Source organism: Delphinus delphis, chromosome 11 (genome assembly GCF_949987515.2).
Source record: "Delphinus delphis chromosome 11, mDelDel1.2, whole genome shotgun sequence".
Taxonomy (NCBI): domain Eukaryota; kingdom Metazoa; phylum Chordata; class Mammalia; order Artiodactyla; family Delphinidae; genus Delphinus; species Delphinus delphis.
Genome location: NC_082693.1, coordinates 40,765,182 through 40,788,296, shown reverse-complemented (window position 1 = coordinate 40,788,296; position 23,115 = coordinate 40,765,182). Strand labels below are relative to the sequence as shown.

General features: G+C 38.6%; 1 protein-coding gene across 3 annotated transcripts in view; it reads left to right on the top strand.

The window, feature by feature from the left end:
* The first annotated feature begins 436 nt into the window (after positions 1–436).
* The window catches only part of TFCP2 (transcription factor CP2), a 50,849-nt gene continuing 28,170 nt past the window's right edge, over positions 437–23,115 (top strand). For 2 of the 3 annotated variants that reach the window (XM_060024780.1, XM_060024779.1), the window contains exon 1: positions 437–708. In XM_060024780.1, the coding sequence (XP_059880763.1) occupies positions 587–708 (122 nt within the window). In that variant the 5' untranslated portion in view covers positions 437–586. The remainder of the gene's footprint in view (positions 709–23,115) is intronic. The other variant, XM_060024778.1, reaches the window with a different exon arrangement.

Here is a 23,115-nt window from a genome sequence, read left to right as displayed (position 1 = left end):
TGGTTCTAAGAGCCGTGGGATTGAGAAGGGGTGACCGGAAGTGATTTTGGGACTGACCGGAAGCGAGGCCTGGAGGGGAAAGGGAGACTGGTTCCCGGGAGGGAGGGGGGGTTTCCCGCAGAAAGGGGCGGGGGGAAAAGGTGGGAAAGCGGCGTGGGCGCGCAGGGTAGGTAGCGGGTCGCTGCTGCTGGTCTGTTTAGAAAGCAGCGAGTGACCACCACGAGTTCAAGGAGAGAGCCCAAAGAGTGGGAGTGCGAGGAGTCCAGGGTTGCCTTTGGGCAGTCGGGAAGAGTGAAGCCAAAGGACCCTCGCGCGGCTCCGGAGAGCTGGGCGGGGGTGGAGGTGAGGGTGGGGGTGGGGGTAGGGATTTTTGGAAGTCAGGGCAGCCAAGAGCGAGGAGACAAGGGTGCGGGAGATTAGTTGTGTGGGCAGTGCGGGTGGGGCTTGGGGGCGGCTGGTGAGTACTGCGGGGGAGATCTTGGTTTGGAGTTTTCTACAGTCTTGCAGTCTTGCCCCCGTTGGGTAGAATCACACTGCTCGCCTTTGTACGAGAAACGGTGTCTCCTGAGGCAAGGAAGGAGCCAGGATGGCCTGGGCTCTGAAGCTGCCTCTGGCCGATGAGGTGATTGAATCCGGGCTGGTGCAGGACTTTGATGCTAGTCTTTCCGGGATCGGCCAGGAACTGGGTGCTGGTGCCTATAGCATGAGGTGAGTGAGATTTTCCCAGACCCTGCACCTTCTGAATAACAAAGGCAGGATAGAGAATAAGGGGGGAAAAGAGAGAGAGGTGTATAGAGTTAGAGAAGCTCTCAGTGGTTAGAGAAAACGAACTTGTTTCTTTTGTTGTTTTGAGTAGTGAGTATTGCGGTAGAAAGGGAAAAAGAGATAACAGGCAGTGTCAAGAATAGCCCTTGATTAGCAACCAGATGAATGTTGAGAGGCTTTTGTGCCAGTGTGGGTGACTTGGAGACTGTTGGTGTGTGTGCGCGTGTGGATAGGTTGCACTGGACTTGTGTGAAGAAGAGGCCACGTTGAACATGTGAGAGGTGTTTAGGGAGTTGGGGCTTAATGATGAATGTTGGTTGACTGCTTATTGGGAGGAAATGTGAAACCTTTAATGAAGAAGTCCACACATCTGTATCTTAACCTGCTTTGAGGCTTTACTCAATTCTAGGGTTTCTGACTTTTGAAACATAAGCTGTGAAATGAAAAAGTGTCAAAAAGAGCTCTTAGATGCTTCTAGACCTTCATGTATCAAGCCAAATGTTGATAAGAAATAAAAATCTCCTTTGAAAGCAACATAACCTCCCATGTAATATATTTTCATGTGTTACCTACTTCATTCCCCCAGTATAGTTTGTTTCATTTACAAGATGTGTAAGAGCCATGTCTGGAAATGTTGAAACATCTGCTTCTTAATATTTGATGGAATATAATTGGGTTTCCAGATACATTGTAAGGCTTAATCTAAATGAGTCAAAGAGACTTTAGAATTTAGCACTTTAATTAGGTTTATGAGTTTATAGTGGGAGGATGCCTTTTATGGGGAAAATGGACAAATTTTGCATTCTGTTAGTGAGCTCCTTTGAGTTATAAAAGTGAACTTCCTTTCTTTAACTCTGCTAAGCCAAAGTGGAATTTCCTCACTGAAGTAAAATTATGAATTAGAACTTAATACTTCATCTTCAGGAATCTTTGCTTACAGTTAAAATAATAAAGGCTATCCTTGAATGCATATTTTAGTGATTTTCAGGGAAATTTGAGTTCTATCATGCAGTGCTCTTAGCCTTGAGAAGTTTAACTCTAATTTTGTCTGTCCTTGTTTACATACGTCTTACCATAAAAACAGAGATTAACTTGGTCTGAAAGTAAATGTCTTGACCCTGAACTTGCACGTCAGTATGTGACATAATAGTTGACAATTTATGCTGTTGTTCGTGTAAAGATTACTGCTGCAAAAAGTTTAGTTTTGTCTAGGTTATCAGAGTTAAGAATGGAGATAATTAAATGTAACAGTACTTGCTATAAAAATAGTCTGACATCAACAAACATTTGGGTATCAACTATGTGCGCTCTCTGCCGTGCAACTTTACATTTATGAGTGCCTTCCTATTCATATCCTGAGTGGTCCTCACAAGTATTAGTAGAATGGCTTGCATATTTACACATTTGGAATTTTTTTCCAAGATCAAATCAACAAGAGTTTTCAAGCATCACTTTACGTTTTCTCAACAGCGCAATGTGCAAACATTTTTTTTCTTTGCTCTCTTTCACCTTGCTCTTTTTCATGCACTTTACTGCTGTCATGATTCTCTTGTCTCTTACACACATTTAATTATTTGCATTAATTTGTGTTAATTAGATATTAAGTTCTCAAACTTTAGTGTTTATGAGAGTCATCTGGAAACTTATAAAAAATAGTTTACAGCGTCCCATCTTTGGTGATTGTCTGGGGCACAGACCAGAAATATAATTTCTTTTTAAAATAAATTATTTTATTTTTGGCTGCATTGGCTCTTCGTTGCTGCACGTGGGCTTTTCTCTAGTTGTGGCGAGCGGGGGCTACTCTTCGCTGCGGTGTGCAGGCTTCTCATTGAGGTGGCTTCTCTTGTTGTGGAGCGTGGGCTGTAGGTGCACGGACTTCAGGAGTTGTGGTTCGCGGGCTCAGTAGTTGTGGCTTGAGGGCTCTAGAATGCAGGCTCAGTAGTTGTGGTGCACGGGTTTAGTTGCGCGGCAAGTAGGATCTTCCCGGACCAGGGCTCAAACCCACGTCCCTTGCATTGGCAGGCGGATTCCCAGCCACTGCGCCACAAGGGAACCCCTGATATTTTAAAAACAAGTTCTTAGATGATTTTGATGCACATAGTCCAGGGACCACATTTTGAGAAACACTGATTGGAGGAGTTTTTATACTCAAAGACAATGATTCTTTGCTCTCCCTGTTTCTTTTTTTAACTAAACCTGTGATTACTTTTCCTAAACCTTTTTTAGGGAAAATTTTCTCTTTTGGACAGCAATTTGTTTTGTAAAATATTTTCCCTAACGTATTTGTTTTACCTTGATTTGCTTCTACTGCATCTTATAATGGTTTTGCTTCACATCTATTGGTTTATATTTTATAAAAATTCATCTTAGCTGGATTCCTGTTTTTGATTCTTGATCTGCCATTGCATTCAGTGATCGTATTCTTTTCATAAGTGGTCCTTTAATAGTCTCCTTACTTTTATCCTTACGTTTTAATACATGGCACAAACTTTATATTTAAAATAAAGCAAATTCCATGAAAATATGCTGAGTGAAAGAAGCCAGTCACGAAAGACTACATATGATTCTGTTTCTTAGAAGTGTACAAAACAGGCAAATCTATAGAGACAGAAAGTAGATTAGTGGTTGACTGTAGGAGAGGAGGGAATGGGGAGTGACTGCTAATAGGTACCGGGGTTTTTTTTGTGGGGGGGGGGGCTGATAAAAATTTTTTAAATTTAAACTCTGACTACAGTAAAGACAATTAAATTGTACACTATAAATGGGTGAATTGTATGGTATATGAATTGTATCTCAATAAAGCTATTATTAAAAGAGTAAACATTAAAATTTTCTTAAAACTTTTTTCTTTCATTTTTTTAAGGTTGAGGCGGAATTCATATTACAAAAAGTTAACCATTTTAAAGCGAACAATTCAGTGGCATTTAGTATGTTCACAGTGTTGCACAACCACCACCTCTGTCTAGTTCCAAAACATTTTCATCACCCCAGAAGAAAGCCGTATACCTGTTAAACAATTGCTCCCCATTTCTCCCTCCCTCCTCTCCTTGGTGCCCAGTAACATGCGTTCTGTCTCTATGCGTTTACCTATTCTGGATTTCACATAAATGGAATCATATAATGTGTGACTTTTTGTGTCTGGCTTCTTTCACTGAGCCTAATGTTTCCAGGGTTCATCCGTGTTGTAGCATGTATCAATACTTCAGTAATTTGTTCCTTTTTGTGGCTGAATAATATGCCATCGTATGTATATATCACAATTTGTTTAAACCATTCATCCACTGATGGACGACTATTACAAATAATGCTAACATAGCACTATGTTTATAAAGAAAATGTTTATAAACATTTGTGTTCAAGTTTCTGTGTAGACATTTTTTAATCTAAGTATAATTGACGCATAGCATTGTATTAGTTTCAGGTGTGCAACATAATGATTCCACGTTTGTGTATGTTGCGAAATGATCACCACAATAAGTCTAGTTAACATTCATTACCATATATAGTTATAAAATTTTTTTTTCTTACGATGTGAACTTTTAAGGTTTAGTCTCTTAGCAGCTTTAAAATATGCAATACAATATTGTTTTTGTTTGTTTGTTTGTTTTGTTTGTTTGTTTGTTTTTGCGATATGCGGGCCTCTCACTGCTGTGGCCTCTCCCGCTGTGGAGCACAGGCTCCGGATGCGCAGGCTCAGTGGCCATGGCTCACGGGCCCAGCCGCTCCGTGGCATGTGGGATCCTCCCGGACTGGGGCACGAACCCGTGTCCCCTGCATCGGCAGGCGGACTCTCAACCACTGTGCCACCAGGGAAGCCCAATATTGTTAACTATATTCACCATGCTGTACTAGACGTATGTTTTCATTTCTTTTGGGTATATACCTAGGATTGGAATTTTTGAGCCATATGATAATGCTACACTTAACTTTTTAAATTTTATGTAACTTAAAGAGGTTTTTTTTGTTTGTTTGTTTGTTTTTAAAGAACAGTTTTCGGATCATAGCAATATTGAAAGGAAGGTATAGAAATTTCCTATATACCCCCAGCCTCTACACATGCATAGCCTCCCCTATTATCAACATCTTCCACCAGAGTGGTACACACTCTGTACCTACACTGGCACAGCATAATCACCCAAAATCCGTAGTTTAACTTAGGGTTCACTCTTGGTATTGAATGTTCTGTAGGTTTGGACAAATATATGATGACATGTATCCATCAATGCAGTATCATCCAAAGTATTTTCACTGCCCTAAGAATCCTCTGTGCTCTGCTGATTCATTCACCCACCACTACCCCAACCCCTTGCTACCATTGATCTTTTTATTGTCTCCATAGTTTTGCCTGTCTGGAATGTCATATAACTGAAATCATACAGTATGTAGCCCTTTTCATATCTGCTTCTTTCACTTAGTAATATGCATTTGACGTTCCTTCATGTCTTTTTCATGGCTTGATAGCTCATTTCTTCTTCTTTTTTTTTTAGCACTGAATAATATATCATTGTCTGTATGTATCAGTTTATTTATCCATTCACCACTGAAGGACATCTTTTTTTCTTTTAATAAATTTCTTTCTTTATTTTTGGCTGCATCAGGTCTTTGTTGCTGTGTGTGGGATTCCTCTAGTTGCGGCGAGTGGGGGCTACTCTTCGTTGCAGTGTGCGGGCTTCTCATTGCAGTGGCTTCTCTTGTTGCGGAGCATGGGCTCTAGGAGCATGGGCTTCAGTAGTTGTGGCGCACGGGCTTAGTTGCTCCGTGGCATGTGGCATCTTCCCGGACCAGGGCTTGAAGCCATGTCCCCTGCATTGGCAGGTGGATTCTTAACCACTGTACCACCAGGGAAACCCTGAAGGACATCTTGGTTGCTTCCAAGTTTTGGCATTATAAATAAAGCTGTTACAAACATCTCTGTGCAGATTTTTGTGTGCAGATACTTTTCATCTTCTTTGGGTAAATACCAAGAAATGGCATTGCTGGATCATATGGTATGAGTATGTTTAGTTTTGTAGAAAACTGCCAAACTGTCCTCCAAAGTGGCTGTACCATTTTGCATTCCTACGAGCAATGAGTGAGAGTTCCTGTGTTACTCCACATCTTCTCAGGATGTGGTGGTGTCACTGTTCTGGATTTTGGCCATTGTAAAAGGTGTGTAGCGTATGCTTAACTTTTTCAAGAACTGCCAAGCAGTTTTGCACAGCAGCTGAGCCATGTTACATTCTCACCAGCAATGTACACGGGTTCATACTTCTCTACATCCTTACCAACATTTGTTGTTTTCTGTTTTTTATTAAAGTCATCCTAGTGAGTGTGAAGTAGTATCTGTTATTATTTGTTCTACATTTCCTTGATGACCATGATGTTGACATCTTTTCATCTGCTTGTTGGCCATTTGTATATCTTCTTTGGAGAAGTGTCTCTTCAAGTCCTTTGCCCGGTTTTAAGTTGGGTTGTTGTCCTTTTGTTGTTGAGCTGTAAGGGTTTTTTATATATTCTGGTTACTAGATCATTATCAGATATATGGTTTGTAGATACTTTCTCCCATTCTGCAGGTTGTCTTTTCACATTCTTGATAATGTCCTTTGTTTGATTCACAAAAGTTTAATTTTGATGAAGTCCAATTTATCTATTCTTTTTGTTGCTTGTGCTTTTGATGTCAAATTCAAGAATCTGTTGCCAAATTCAAGTCATGGTGATTGACCCTGTGGTTTCTTCTAAGAGTTTATAGTGTAAGCTCTTATGTTTAGGTCATTGATCCATTTTGAGTTAATTTTTGTATCTAAAATGAGGTAGGGTTCCAACATCATTTGTATGTGGATATCCAGTTGTCCCAGCCGTGTGTTCGTTTCTCATTGAATGTTCTTTGTAGCCTCATTGAAAATCAATTGGCCATACATGTAAAGATTTATTTGTGGACTCTGTTCTGTTCCATTGGTTGATATGTCTATTTTGCCAGTACCACACTGTTTTGATTACCATAGCTTTGTAATAAGCTCTGAAATTGGGAAATGTGATTCCTCTTATTTTGCTTTTCTTTTCCAATATTGTTTTTTGCTATTTAGGGCCTCTTGTAGTTCCATACAAATTTGAGGGTAAGCTTTTCTGTTTCTGCAAAACATATCATTGGAATTTTGATAGGGATTTCATTGAATCTGTAAATAGCTTTGGGAGTATTGCCATCTTAACAATATCGAGTTTATCAATCCATGAACGTGGGATGTCCTTCCATTTATTTAGGTCATCTTTAATTTCTTTAAGCAGTGTTTTGTAGTTTTTAATGTACAAGTCTTTCACATCCTTGGTTAAATTTATTCCTACATATTTTATTCTTTTGGATGTTACTGGGACTGCTTTTTTCACTTAGCATAGTGTCTTCAAGGTTTTGCTCAGTGTTTGTTTCATAAAATGGTGTTAAATTTTGTCCAGTGCCTTTTCTATTGAGATGATTGTGTGGGGTATTGCATTGAGTGATTTCCTTATCTGAACTACCCTTACATTCCTGGGATAAATCCCACTTGGTCATAGTTTAGAATCATTTTAATGTGCTGTTGGATTCAGTTTGCCAGTATTTTGTTGAGGATTTTGTTTCTTTATTCATAAGGGATATTGGTCTGTAGTGTTCTTTTCTTGTATCTTTTTCTGGCTTTGGTATTAGGATAATGTGGCTTCATAGAATCTTAGGAAGTGTTCCTCCTCTTACCTCTTTCTCTTTTTTTGGAAGAGCTTGAGTAAGAATGGTGTTAAGCCTTTATTTACTTATTATTTTTTTTTAAAGTTTATTTATTTGGCTGTGTTGGGTGTTTTGTTGCTGTGTGTGGGCTTTCTGTAGTTGTGGCGAGCGGGGGCTACTCTTTGTTGTGCGCAGCCTTCTCATTGCGGTGGCTTCTCTTGTTGTGGAGCACGGGCTCTAGGCACGCAGGCCTCAGTAGTTGTGGCATGCAGGCTCACTAGTTGTGGCTCGCAGGGTCTAGAGTGCAGGCTCAGTAGTTGTGGTGCATGAGCTTCATTGCTCTGTAGCATGTGGGATCTTCCTGGACCAGGGCTTGAACCTGTGTCCCTTGCAATGACAGACAGATTCTTAACTACTGTGCCACCAGGGAAGTCCGTTGTTAATTCTTTAAATGTTTGGTAGAATTTACCAATGAAGTCATCTGGTCCTAGACTTTTCTTTGTTGAGAGGTTTTTTATTATTGATTCCATTGCTTGTTAACAGGTCTATTGAGATTTTTAAATTTCTTCTTGAGTCAGTTTTGGTACTTTGTGTGTTTCTAGAAATCTGTTTTATCTAGATTATCTAATTTGTGTGTATATAATTATTGTGTTTTCTTATAATCCTTTAATCTCTACAAGGTTGGTAGTAATATCCCACTTTCATTTCTGATTTTATTTATGTGTGTCTTCTCTCTTTTTTTCATTGGACAGTGTAGCTAAAAGTTTTTCAATTTTGTTTATCTTTTTAAGGAACTGACTTTTGGTTTTGATCCTCTGCTATTTAAAAAACAATATTTATTTACTTATTTGGCTGTGTTAGGTCTTAGTTGTGGCACATGGGATCCTCATTGAGGCATGTGGCATCTTTTGTTGTGGTGTGTGGGTTCCAGAGCACACAGGCTCAGTAGTTGCAGCGCGTGGGCTCTCTGGTTGTGGTGTGCAGGCTCTAGAGTGTGCAGGCTCAGTAGTTGTGACACATGGGCTTAGTTGCCCTGCAGCATGTGGGATTTTAGTGCCCCAACCAGGGATCAAACCCGTGTTCCCTGCATTGGAAGGTGGATTCTCAACCACTGGACCACCAGGGAAGTCCCCTCTACTATCTTTTAAATTCTCTATTTTTTCCTGCTTATCTTTGTTATTTCCTTCTTTCTGCTAGTTTTGGATTTAGTTTGCTCTTTTTCTAGTCCCTTAAGATGTAAAGTTAGTTTATTTGATTTGAGGTCTTTCTTCCTCTTTTATGTGGGCATTTACAGCTATAAAATTCCCCTTAAGTACTGCTTTCACTGTGTCCCATAAGTTTTAGTATGTTGTGATTTCATTTTCATTTGTCTCAAAGTATTTTTAAATTTCCCTAGTGATTTCTTCTTTCATCCATTAGTTGTTTAAGAGTGATCTTAAAAAAAAAAAAAAACTGAGCTAATTTCCATGTATTTGCAAAATTTCCAGCTTTCCTTATTTTACTGATTTCTAGCTTTCTTCCATTATGTTCAGAGAAGATAGTTTGTATGATTTTGATCTTTTTAAACTTACTGAAAAGTGGTTTATGGCCTAACGTGGTCTCTCCTGGAGAATGTTTTATGTGTCCTTGAGAAGATAATATATTCTGCTATTGTTGGGTGGAGTGTTCTGTATATGTCTGTTAGGCCTGATTGGTTTATAGTGTTGTTCAAATCTTTTGTTACCTTATTGATATTCTGTCCAGATGTCCCACTCATTATTTAAAGTAGGGTATTGAAGTCCTCAATGATAGAAATGTCTATTTATCTCTTCAATTCTATCAGTGTTTTAGATTCTTATTTTGGGGGGCTGTGTTGTTTGGGTGTGTACATGTTTATAGTTATTCTGTCTTCTTGATAAATTGGCCTTTTAAATCAATATAAAATGTCTTTTGTGTGTGTCTCTCTTTTTTTTTCCTTGTGTGTCTTGTAACAATTTATGACTTAAGTTCTATTTTGTCTGATACTTGTATAGTCACTCCAGCTCTCTTTTGTTTACTATTTGCATGGAATATTTTCATTTTTTTTTCATTTTCACCCTATTGTGTGTTGTATCTAAAGTGAGTCTTTGTAAGCAGCATGTGGTTGGCCTTTTTTTCTTACATCTTTTCTGCCAATCTGTGTCTTTAATTGGTCAGTTAATCCATTTGTACTTAAAGTGATTAGTGATAATGAAGGACTTATTTCTGCCATTGATAGTTTTCTATATGTCATATCTTTTTTTGTTTCTCAATTCCTCCAATATGGCCTTCTTTTGTGTTCGATTTTTTTCTATTGTACCATTTTGTTTCCCTCTTCATTTTCTTTTTTGTATATTTTTAAAGTTACTCTCTTAGTGATTACTCTGGGAATTACAGTTAATATCTTGAGTTTATAGCAATCTAATTTGAAATGATGTCAACTTAGCTTCATGAGCATACATTAAACTACATTTATTGTGGTGATCATTTTGCAGTATATATGAATATCAAATCATTATGTTGTATACCTGAAACTAATATAATGTTGTATATCAGTTATATCTCAATTAATAAAAAAGAGCATACATTAATTCCATTTCCCCTCTTTATGTTGTTATTGTCACAAATTACATCTTTATGCATCATGTACCTGTTACTGTAGATTTATAATTATTATTTTATGCACTTGTCTTTTAAATCATATAAGAAACAAATAGAGGAGTTACATACCGAAAATACGGTATACTATCTTGTGTATTTATCTATATAAACTTTGTAATGATCTTTTTAAAAATATGAAATCATTAAATTTAATTTTATTTTATATTGGGGTACGGTTGACTTACAGTGTTGTGTTTCAGGTGTACAGCAAAGTAGTTCAGTTATACATATACATATATCCATTCTTTTTCAGATTCTTTTCCCATATAAGTTATTACAGAATATCGAATAGAGTTCTCTGTGCTATACAGTAGGTCCTTGCTGATTATCTGTTTTATATATAGTAGTATATATATGTTAATCTGAAACTCCTAATTTATCCCTCCCCCCACCTTTCCCCTTTGGTCACCATAAGTTTGTTTTTGAAGTCTGGGAGTCTGTTTCTGTTTTGTAAATAAGTTCATTTGTGTCATCTTTCTAGATATCATATGATATTTGTCTTTCTCTGTCTGACTTACTTTGCTTAGTATGGTAATCTCTAGGTCCATTCATGTTGCTGCAGATGGCATTATTTCATTCTTTATTATGGCTGAGTAATATTCCATTGTGTATACGTACCACATCTTCTTTAACTATTCCTCTGTTGCTTCCATGTTCTGGCTATTGTAAATAGTGCTGCAGTGAACATTAGGGTGCATGTGTCTTTTTTTTTTTTTTTTTTTTTTTTTCATGTGTCTTTTTGAATTATGGTTTCCTCTGGATATATGCCCAGGAGTGGGATTGCTGGATCACATGATAGTTCTATTTTTAGTTTGTTCAGGAACCTCCATAGTATTCTCCATAGTGATTGTACCAATTTACATTCCCACCAACAGTGTAGGAGGGTTCCCTTTTCTCCACACCCTCTCTAGCATTTATTGTTTGTATACTTTTGATGATATAATGATCTTTATTTTTTTGTATGACTTTGAGTTACCACTTAGTATTCTTTCATTTTAGCCTTTCCCTTTCGTTTCCCTTTAGTATTTCTTATAGGGCAGGTGAACTGGTGATGAATTCCCTTAGCTTTTGTTGAGGAATGTCTTGATTTCTCTTTTATTTTAGAATTCTTTTTTTTTTTAAACATTTCCCACATATGGCTATTTATTTATTGGGTCTTTATTGCTGCATTGGGTCTTTGTTGCTGTGTGCGGGCTTTCTCTAGTTGCAGCGAGCGGGGGCTACTCTTCTTTGTAGTGCACGGGCTTCTCATTGTGGGCTGGCTTCTCTTGTTGCGGAGCACGGGCTCTAGATGCACGGGCTTTAGGCACATGGGCTTCAGGTGCATGGGCTTCAGGCACACGGGCTTCAGTAGTTGTGGCATGTGGGCTCAGTAGTTGTGGCTCGCAGTTTGTAGAGTGCAGGCTCAGCAGCTGTGGTGCATAGGCTTAGTTGGTCTGCAGCATGTGGGATCTTCCCAGACCAGGGCTCAAACCTGTGTCCCCTGCACAGGTGGATTGGCAAGTGGATTCTTAACCACTGCACCACCAGGTAAGTCCTATTTTAGAATTTTCGGTTGATAGTTTTTACCTTCAGCACTTTAAATGTATCATCCCTGGCCTTCTGGCCTCTATGGTTTCTGATGAGATATTGGCTGTTAATCTCATTGAGGGTCCCTCATATATGATGAGTTACTTCCTTTCTGTTGCTTTGAATATTCTCTTTGTTTTTCACCAGTTTGAATATAATGCACTCGGTGTGGAATTCTTTAGATTTATCCTGTTGAAGTTTGTTGAGCTTCTTGGATGTGTAGATTCATGTCTTTCATCTATTTGGACTGTTTTTGATGATTTTTTTCTTTAAATTTTTTTTTTCCTCTTTTCTTCCTGGGACTCCCAGAATATGTGTGTTCATACATACGATGGTGTACCATAGGCCCTTTACACTCTGTTCATTTTTCTTTTTCTTTGTTTCTTTTTTGGTCATGCCACATGGCATACAAGATCCTAGTTCCCCAACCAGGGATTGAACCTGCACCCGCTGCCTTGGGAGCATGGAGTCTTAACCACTGGACTGCCAGGGAAGGCCCTCTTCATTCTTTTTTTAAAAATTTATTTAATTTTATTTAATTTTAATTATTTAAAAAATATTTATATATTTATTTATTTTGGCTGCACTGGGTCTTAGTTGTGGCATGTGGGATCTTTTAGTTGCAACATGCAGACTTCTTAGCTGCAGCATGCAGACTCTTAGTTGCTGCGCGTGGGCTTCTTAGTTGCAGCATGCGGACTTCTTAGTTGTGGCATGCGAACTCTTAGTTGCAGCATGCATGCGGGATCTAGTTCCCCAACCAGGGATCAAACCTGGGTCCCCTGCATTGGGAGCGTGGAGTCTTACCCGCTGGGCCACCAGGGAAGTCCCTTCATTTTTCTTTGTGCTCCTCAGCCTGAGTAATTTCTTTCTTTCTTTTTTTTTTTTAAAACAGAGTCTCAAAGAGATATTTATACACCCATGTTCATGACAGCACTATTCGCAATAGCCAAATATCAGAAGTTACCCAAGGCTCCATGGACAGATGAATGGATAAACAAAATGTGATATATACACACTACTATATATAAAATAGATAACTAATAAGGACCTATGGTATAGCACAGGGAACTCTGCTCAATACTCTATAATTCAGTCTGAGTAATTTCAATTTTCCTGTCTTCAAGTTCACTAACTCTTTCTTTTGCCTGGTTGAATCTGATATTGAACCCCTCTAATGAATTTTTAATTCCAGCTATTGTACTTTTTTGTACAGAATTTCTGTTTGGTTCCTTTTTATACTTCCTGTCTTTCTGTTGCTATTTTGTACTTATTCATACATTGTTCTCCTGGTTTCCTTTAGTTATTTGTCCATGGTTTCCTTCAGCTCTTTGAACATATTAAAGACAGTTAACTTAAATCTTTGTCTAGTAAGTCTAGTATCTGGGCTTGCTAGAGGATGGTTTCAGTCAATTTCTTTTTACCTGTGAATAGGCTGTATTTTCCTTTGTCTTTGTATGCTTCGTAATTTTTCTTAATTGAAGTATAGTTAAGTCCCTGTGTTACGCAGTAAATCCTTGTTGCTTATCTATTTTATTTATAGTAGTTTGTATCTGTTAATTGCATACTCCTAATTTATCCCTCCTTACTCCCTTTACCTTTTGCAAACTGTGAGTTTGTTTTCTATGTCTGAGTCTGTTTCTGTTTTGCCTATAGATTCATTTGTATTATTTTTTTAGATTCCACGTATAAGTGATATCATATAATATTTGTCTTTCTCTGTCTGATTTACTTCACTTAGTATAATTTTCTCCAGGTCCATTCATGTAGCTGCAAATGGCAATATTTAATTCTTTTTTATGACTGAGTAGTATTCCATTGTGTGTGTGTGTGTGTGTGTGTGTGTGTGTGTGTGTGTGTATCTACATATATCACATCTTCTTAAACCAATCATTTGTTGATGAGTACTTGGGTCGTTTCCATGTCTTGACTATTGTAAATAGTGCTGCATGTATCTTTTCGAATAATAGTTTTTGTCTTTTCTGGATATATGCCCAGGAGCAGGATTGCTGGATCTTATGGTAGCTCTATTTTTAGTTTTTTGAGGAAGCTCCATAATTTTTTCCACAGTGGCTGCACCATTTACATTCCCACCAACAGTGTAGGAGGGTTCCTTTTTCTCCATACCCTCTCCAGCATTTATTGTTTGTAGACTTTTTGATGATAGCCATTTTTACTGGTATGAGGTGATACCTCATTGTGGTTTTGATTTTCATATTTCTAATAATTGGCAACATTGAGTATTTTTTCATGTGCTTGTATGCTTTGTAATTTTTTGTTGAGAACTGGACATTTTGAGTATTGTAATGTGGTAACTCTGGAAATCAGATTCTACTCCCTTCTTAGAGATTACTGTCATTACTGGATGAAAGCTGCAGTTGTCTCTAAGTTTAGTGACTCTTCCAAACTAGTTTTGCAAAGACTATATTCCTTGCTGTATATGGTCACTAAAGTCGCTTCTGTTATCTCCACCCCATCAGTGACTTGAAAGAGATTTCCTTAAATGCCTGGATCCAATAAGAAAAGACAAGGAAAAAAGAGAGTGTTCTCTTTTTTTGAATCTCTTCATCTCACTTTGTTAGGGAAGCCACTTCAGCCATGGGGGTTGAAACAATGGTGAGCCTCTTTGCCAGCTCCTCAGCAGTCAAAAGCAGTGATCAAGACGCATAACCTTGGGAGTTCCCTGGTGGCCTAGTGGTTAGGGTTCTGGGCTTTCACTGCTGTAGCCTGGGTTCAGTTCCTGGTTGGGGAACTGAGATCCTTCAAGCTGTGTAGTGTGGCCAAAAAAAAAAAAGAAGGAAAGAAAGAAAGACACATAACCTTTATTTTTGGAGGACAAGATCCCTATTGCCCACCCTAGCACCAGCAAGCTGCAACAGGATCTTGGGCTGTTGTTCCCACTGCTGCCTCCCATGGGACTGGGAGCTGGAGGATGATAGGTGCTATGCCAAATGCTGAAATTAAATAAAATTTACCAGCCTCTTTCTTCATCAGGCACTCCCTTGGATGCTGAAAGTGTTGGACTGGATTCCAGAGTTTCAAAGTAATTAAGCATTTCTTGCCAGCTCAATAGTTCTTTTGGTGAAAGGACCAATTCCTAGAGCTTCCTACTCTGCTATCTTCCATGACCTCTGTCCTTAATCTACAATAGCCTTTTAAATGGTCCAACCCTGCTTTTAACTCTGCACGCACCACCCCCCACCCAGTCTATTGTCTACACTGAAACCTTTGTGTGTGGATATTTTGTTCATTTAAATAAAAAATAATTTCAGACTTGTGGAAGATTTGCAAAAATAATCTGAAGAATTTCTGCATACCCTTCATCCGGATTCCTTAAATGTTAACTTTTACTAAGTTTGCTTTAGCTTTCTGCCTATCTCTTTTCAGACACCTAGAATTATTCTTTTTCTGAACTATTAAAGAGTAAGTTGCAGATATGATGCCCCTTAACACCTAAATACTTCAATGTGCCTTTTTCTGAAACAAGAAATTCTCTTAATGCAACCACAGTATGATGATCAAAATCAGGAACTCGACACTGACACAATACCATTATCGAGCTATGGAACTTATCCACATTTCGCTAGTCATCTCGTGTCAGTCATCTGACATGTCTTTCTTGTCCTTTAATCTAGAATAGTTCCTGAGTCTTTCTTTGTATTTTCATGGCATTGACAGTTCGATGAATACAGGGCAGTTATTTTGTAGAATATCCCTCACTTTGGGTTTGTTGTTTTCTCATGATTAAATTCAGTTAATGCACTTTGGGTAGTAATACCTAAGAAGTGATGCTGAATTCTTCTCTGTGTATCATATTAGGATGCACATGCTGTTGATTGGTTCCATTACTGGCAATGTTAACTTTGGCCATTTAGTGCAAGTGGCATATGCCAGTTTTCTCCCTTGTAAGTTTGTCTTTTGTAATTGATAAGTATCTTGTGGGGAGATACTTCGAGACTATGTAAATATCATATTACTTTTCAAACTTTTACCTATCAGTTTTAGTGTTTATTGATGATTCTTGCCCTAATCAGTTATCATTATGATGGTTGCTAATAGATGATTTTCTAATTATATCCTTCCTTCTAAATTGGTTCGTTGGCTTTCTACTATATGAAAGAGCTTTTCCAAATACGTGCATCCCTATCTTCATAGCAGCACTATTTACAATAGCCAAGACTTGGAAACAACCTAAATGTCCATCAACAAAGGAATGGATAAAGAAGATGTCGTATATATATATATACAATGGAATATTACTCAGCAATAAAAAAAAGAATGAAATAATGCCATTTGCAGCAACATGGATGGACCTAGAGATTATCATACTGAGCAAAGTAAGTCAGAAAGAGAAAGACAAATATCACAAATAAGTGATATCACTTATATGTAGAATCTAAAATACAACATAAATGAACATATCTACAAAACCAAAATAGACTCACAGACATAGAGAACAGACTTGTGGTTGCCAAGGGGGAGAGGGAGGTGGGGGAGGGAAGTATTGGGAGTTTGGGGTTAGCAGATGCAAACTATTATATATAGGATGGGGGAACTGTATTCAATATCCTATGATAAACCATAATGGAAGAGAATATGAAAAAAATATATATGTGTGTGTGTGTGTATATATATATATATATATAACTGAATCACTTTTTTAAAAAAAGAGCTTTTCTTTCTTATTTATTTTTATCAGTGTAGCCTCATAGATTCTTACTTTATTCAATAGATTGCAGTCTTTTACTATCACTGTATATTTTGATCAATTGTTCCAGATTTGGCCAGAGGAACCCCTTCAGGCTGGCTCCACACAGCAGCCTGTAAAAATTAAAGTCTTCTTAATGCCTTTTGTCCTAACATAACTATCAATAGCACCCTCCTTCGCTCACCAGTGTCTCTGTTTGAGTGATAAATTATATGATTATCTTACTTAAAATGTAAACCAGATCATGTTACTTTTCTCTTGGAAACGCTCCAGTGATTTTGCATCTCACTTTGAATAAAAGCTTCAGTTCTGGCATTGCTCCACATGTGGTGCCTCTGTGACCATCTTGTCCATGTCTACCCTTCTCCTTGCTGCTGACCCCAGCCACATCTAGCCTTCTTTCGGTTCCTCAAATGCTATGCACACTCCCACCTCAGGGCCTTTGTATTTGCTGTAACTCTTCCTGAGATAGTCTTCTACATTCCTTACTTCCTTTAGGTTTCTGCCTAAATGTCACTTTATCAGAGAGGCCTTCTCTAACTACCTTCACATAAAATAGCAAGCATGTCCTTCCGCTCACACCAGCACTCTGCCTTCTCTGTTCTTTTATCTTTTCTGCAATATTTGATGTGTTATTCATTTGTTTGCCTCTTTCCCCAACTAGAATAAATGTTCCTTGAAGGCAGAGACTTTGTTCTGTTCTCTGCTATATCCCTAGTACCTGAGAAGAGTGTCTAGTAAATAGTTCGTGCTGATTTGTTGAGTGAATGAACTGAACTCACTCTCACTCTGTTTTGTTTCAAAGGCAAGTACAATAGTATAGCATTTTCTGAGGCAGCTGTTTCTCTCCATTCACACTGATTTTTGTTCTTTTTTGGTGTTTCTTTTTTGCTGTGCTACTTTTTCAGTACTGTTTACTTTCCTTTTTTTCCCCTTCAGCTGTCACCTATCCATCTTCCAAAGCTTCATCTTTTCGTCCTGAGTTAATCAGTTGTTACTAACTGTTCCTTTTCTTTCCCTTTCATTCACAGTCCCTTATGATGGACAGATGAAATTCCTCCCTTTGTCACAAAATTTATCCACTACTTTTAAAAAAAATGGCACTGCTGTAAAAATATAAAGACGTGAGTAAGAATGTTTAACTCCAAATTCAGGATACTGTTGCCTCTGAGAGTTGAAGGGGGCTATAACTGAGGAAGTATACAGAGGGCTTTAACTGTTAATGCTCTGTTTCTGAAGCTGAGTGGAGTATACACAGGTATTTGTTATACTTTTTTTTTTAAACCTTTTTATATGTCTGAAATACTGCATAATAAATTTAAGGAAAAAAGTCTCTACTGCATGATCTATTGCTGGCTAGCTTTCCTCATCTTTAAAATCGTCCTATCCCATTTGTTGTTTTGTTACTAAAGGTCTATAGATGTTTCTTTTTTTATATATATAAATTTATTTTATTTATTTATTTATTTTTGGCCGTGTTGGGTCTTCGTTGCTGCGCATGGGCTTTCTCTAGTTGCGGGAGTGGGAGCTACTCTTCGTTGCAGTGTGCGGGTTTCTCATTGCGGTGGCTTCTCTTGTTGTGGAGCAGAGGCTCTAGGAGTGAGGGCTTCAGTAGTTGTGGCACACAGGCTCAGTAGTTGTGGCTCACGGGCTCTAGAGCGCAGGCTCAGTAGTTGTGGTGCACGGGCTTAGTTGGTCCGCGGCATGTGGGATCTTCCCGGACCAGGGCTTGAACCCGTATCCCCTGCACTGGCAGGCGGATTCTCAACCACTGCGCCGCCAGGGAAGCCCCTATAAATATTTCTTTGCTTTCTTAGTTTTCTTGCCCTCTTATAATTCTTATGGAAGATGACCTACAATCCAATAATGTTGCCATTCCTTACTTATTCTACTTTATTACCTTCTTTTTCTTTTTTCCACCTCCTCCTATCCTGCCCTCATTCTTTATCTGCCTTGTTGGCAGTAGTTTCCAGTTGTAGCTGGTAGTTGACTCTCACTATGCATCATCAGGCTAGAATCTGGGAGAAAAATTCATTTGGGACTTTGGGTACACGAATCAGCGTTCTCATTTTTATTTCACCACTAGTTCATGTTTGGTATGCACAGCAATTCCTGGTTGATTCAGTTAGTCACTAAGCAAATTTTTATTCACCCATTTAACAAATATTTGAGTGCCTTCTATGTGCTAGATTTTGTACAGCTTGATTCTGTAGCTTTGAGTCTTTATCATATGCTCCCTTATGCAGGTGCTGTGTCTAGTGCTATGGTGATTAAAAGACAAATCAAGCAGGTTCTTGTTCTCTATTTGCTTACAATTTGGTAGAGAAGATAAGACTTGAATATAAATATGTATGATGCAGGCTAGAAATTGGTATGCCAGAAACACTTATAAAATGCTATAGGAGTTCAGAACATAGAAATACTACTTCTACCTTCTGAAGGTGGTATCTCAAGAGTAAGATTTGGTCATGCAAAGTTAGAGAATCTATTCCAGGCAGAGGGATTGTAGGAATAATGGAATTGCTGGATTATGAAGTTTGTGCCTCTTCATAAAAAATAGTACTAAATTGTTTTTCCTGGTATACTTTAAGTGTTTTGGTTGTTCCGTATCCTAGCCAATACTTTATTTAGTCAGAATTTTAATTTTTGTCAATCTAGTGGGTGTGGATTTTATTGTGGTTTTAATTTCTATTCTCCTGATTTCCTGTGAGTCTGAGCACCTTTTCATATGTTACGTTATTTATGTTGTCTCCTGAGAAGTAAATATTCAAGTTTTTATTTGTGGGGAGCAGAGGGGTTGGTCTTTTGTATATTAATTTATAGGAATTTAAAATATATTTTGGATCCTCATCTTTTATCATTTATGTGTATAGCTGGTATCTTCTGGTTTATGGCTTATCATTTCATTTTATGTGTCACTGGTTCCAAAGTTATTAATTTAGTGTATTATAATTTATCGGTCTTCTCTTTTATGGTATATGACATTAATGTCTAAGAAATTCTTGCCTACTCTAAGGCCATAGAAGTATTCCTTTTTTTTTTTTTTTTTTTTTTTTTTTTGTGGTACGCGGGCCTCTCACTGTTGTGGCCTGTCCCGTTGTGGAGCACAAGCTCCGGACGCACAGGCTCAGCGGCCATGGCTCATGGGCCCAGCCGCTCCGCGGCATGTGGGATCTTCCCGGACCGGGGCACGAACCTGCGTCCCCTGCATCGGCAGGCGGACTCTCAACCGCTGCGCCACCAGGGAAGCCCCCAGAATTATTCTTTTATATTGTCTTCTAAAAGTTTTACAGTTTTGCTTTTCACACTTAAATCTTTAATCCACTTAGTTTTTTTGTTTTTGTTTTTGTTTTGAGTGCACCATGCAGCTTGTGGGATCTTATTTCCCCAACCAGGGATTGAGTCCGGGTCATGGCAGTGAAAGAGCCAAGTCCTAACCACTGGACCTCTAGGGAACTCCCAGAATTGTTTTTTTTTTTTGGCTGTGTTGGGACTTTGTTGCTGCGCGGGGGCTTTTCTCTAGTTGCGGAAAGCGGTGACTACTCTTCATTGCGGTGCGTGGGCCTCTCATTGAGTGGCTTCTCTTGTTGCAGAGCACGGGCTCTAGGTGCAGGCTTCAGTAGCTGTGGCTTGTGGGCTCTAGAGCCCGGGCTCAGTAGTTGTGGCGCACGGGCTTAGTTGCTCCGTGGCATGTGGAATCTTCCCGGACCAGGGCTCAAACCCGTGTCCCCTGCATTGGCAGGCGGACTCTTAACCACTGCACCACCAGGGAAGCCCCCAGAATTGTTTTTTTTACTTGAATTTTGTATTGGGTATTGTTAAGGATCCAGTTTCATGTTTCCCCATATAGATATCCAGTTTTTCCAACATTGTTAATTAAAAAGTCAGTCCTTTTTTCACTGACCAGTGATAATCAGCTCTGTCATAAATCAAATTTTTGTATATGTGGGGTCAGTTTATGGGTTCTGTATTCGTGAAATAGTTTAATTTGTCTATCTGAGTCAATACCATTCTGTCTTAATTACTAAAAACTTCGAAATAATATTTGATATCTGACAGGGTAAATTTCTTACGTTTTTTCTTCTTAAGGAGTATCTTGGCTATTCTTGGTTTTGTTAATTGATAAAATTTTAGAATCAACTTGTCAAGTTGAATCTGTTGGGATATTGAGTGGGATAGAATCTGCAGATCAGTTTGGGAAAAATTGACACCTTTATAATATTCAGTCTTTCAGTCCTTGAACATGATATAACTCTCTATTTAAGACTTACCTGAATATTTCATAAATTTGTCCCTACTTTCATTACTCATTCAGATTCTCATTATTTCTTACCCAGACTGTTGCCTTAGCTTTAAACTGATCTCCCCCTATCTTTTGTCTCGTTTTTCCAAGAGGCAACCTAGCATAGTGAGATCTGGAGCTAGATTTAGGAGTATGAATTCTGGTTCTATCGGGTTTAGACAAGTTCCTTAACCTCTGCTGCTTTAATTTAAAATAGAAATAATAATAATAGTACCCACCTCATGAGGTTCTTATGAAAATTAAATGAGTTAATATACGTATTATAAAACAATTAGGACAGTGTTAGGCAAAGAGTAAATGCTCAGTAAATGCTAGCTGTTATTATTGCTGTGATTTAAATTCTAGTAGTCTAACTCCAGTGCCTACACTCTTAATTCCTATACTTTACTGAAAGGAAGATGAGTTCAAGATACATTTTTCAGATAAAAATTCATAGGACTTGTTAATGGGCATGAGATAAGGGAAAAGTATCAATCTAGGATTCCTTCAAGGGTTCTAGTTTGAGCATTCTGATTTGCCATCCAGTACAAGGGTGGGAGGACTAGGGGGAGGGGAGGTAGGCTGAGCAGGTTTGGAGGAAGATTGAGAGTTCTCTTTTGGACCTGGCCCATTTGATATCCTTGAGAGACATCAAAGAGGCAATGTTAGATAGGTATTTAAATATGGAATTTAGAGTTCAAAATAGAAGTCTGGACCTAGTAGATATGTTTGGGAGTCATCAGAATAAGGTATTATTTAGGTGTATGGGAATTAATGAGATCATCTGGGAGTGTAGAAAGAGAAGAGCCAAAATCAAGTCCTGAGGTTTTATGGAGGAAGAGGGGTTGTCACAAGGGAGTTGAGGAGGCATTGCTGGTGAGGTAGGAAGAAAATTAGGAGAGGATATTCAGGAGGCCAGAGAGGAGAATAGCCAGTGTAGGAGTTACAGCTATGGCTTTTGTTTTTGTTTTTTAATATTTATTTAGGCTGCACCGGGTCTTAGTTGGGCACGCGGGATCTTCGTCGTGGCATGCAGGATCTTTAGTTGTGGCATGCGGACTTCTTAGTTGCGGCATGCGACCAGGGATCGAATCTGGGCCCCCTGCTTTGGGAGCTCGGAATCTTACCCACTGGACCACCGGGGAAGTCCCAGTTATAGCTATGTTGAATGCTGCTGAGAGTCAAAGTAAGATGAGCCCAGAGAAGTGACTTTTAGTTTGGCTACATGGAAGTCATTGGTGACCAAGACAAGCACTTTCCATGGGGAGTGAAAGCCTGTCATGGTTTGAGGAATGAATCAGAGATGAGGAAATGGACACTCAATACATATAGATAATTTTAGTTATGAAAGATACAAAGTGTAGTAGTAGTTGAAGGGAGATGTGAGAAGATTTTTTTTTGTTAAAGATGGGAGATACTCAAACGTGAATATATGCTAATGGGTATAATCCAATAAAGGGAGATTGATGGTACATGCATGGGGACAAACAAGGGAATAAAGTTCTTGGGAATTGAGAATGCATGGATTGTAAGTCTGTGGGTAAGGATTAGCCTTTCCTAGGAGGTGGAATTTTGCGTTCATTGTATCAGGAGCAAAAGAAAAGATGCTTTCAAGGCTTGTAGGTTTGGTAGTGAAAGATGCTTAGAAATATCGTATGAAAGATTTAATTAGTAAAATTGTATGTGGGGAGGCAGTTGTAAGTAACATGCAAATACTCAGAAGCTCTTCACGGGGGTGGTAGACAGCCAAGTGCTCACTAGAGATTTGATAATAAATGATAGCAGCATTTTCTGGACTGTTCATCCACAAGTATAACCCAGTCATTGCTGAGTAACCTAATTATGACGACCTGGATTTTCTAATGGGATTATTACTATTCCTATTATTACTGTTGTTGTAATCATTTAAACAGTATTTATTGAGTACCTACTACGGCCAGGCTTTGTTAATACTAGGAGGACAAGACAGATGAGGTCCTTGCACTCTTTGGAGTTTGCATTCTTATGGAGGGAGGAGTAGTAAATAGATAGGTAGGTAGATAGATAGATAGACGGATATATAGACAAGGAAATTTCAGAAAAAAGTGCCCTGATGAAAATGCGTACAATCTGCTTTAGGTAGAGTGACCAGGAATGTCTCTGTGTAGACCTGACAGTATAGCAGAGACCTGAAGGATGAAAACGAACCAGGCAGGCAGAATTCTGGAAGTTCAGCTTCTGGACAGAGGAATCAACCATTGCAAAAGCTTTGAGCCCTTTTTGTGAAATCAGTTAATTGACACTATCGTTCTGTTAGTGTGAATTGCACAGATAGCCATGTGCGGAGTATTAGCGTGCCTCACCTTTAGAAGTATCTTCGGAGCGTTGCACAGGAGCTCTTGATCACATTTTTTCCTCAGGAATGTTTTGAACAGGTGCTGCTTTATGCCAGGCATTGAGTGATAATAAAGAAGGATAAAACTT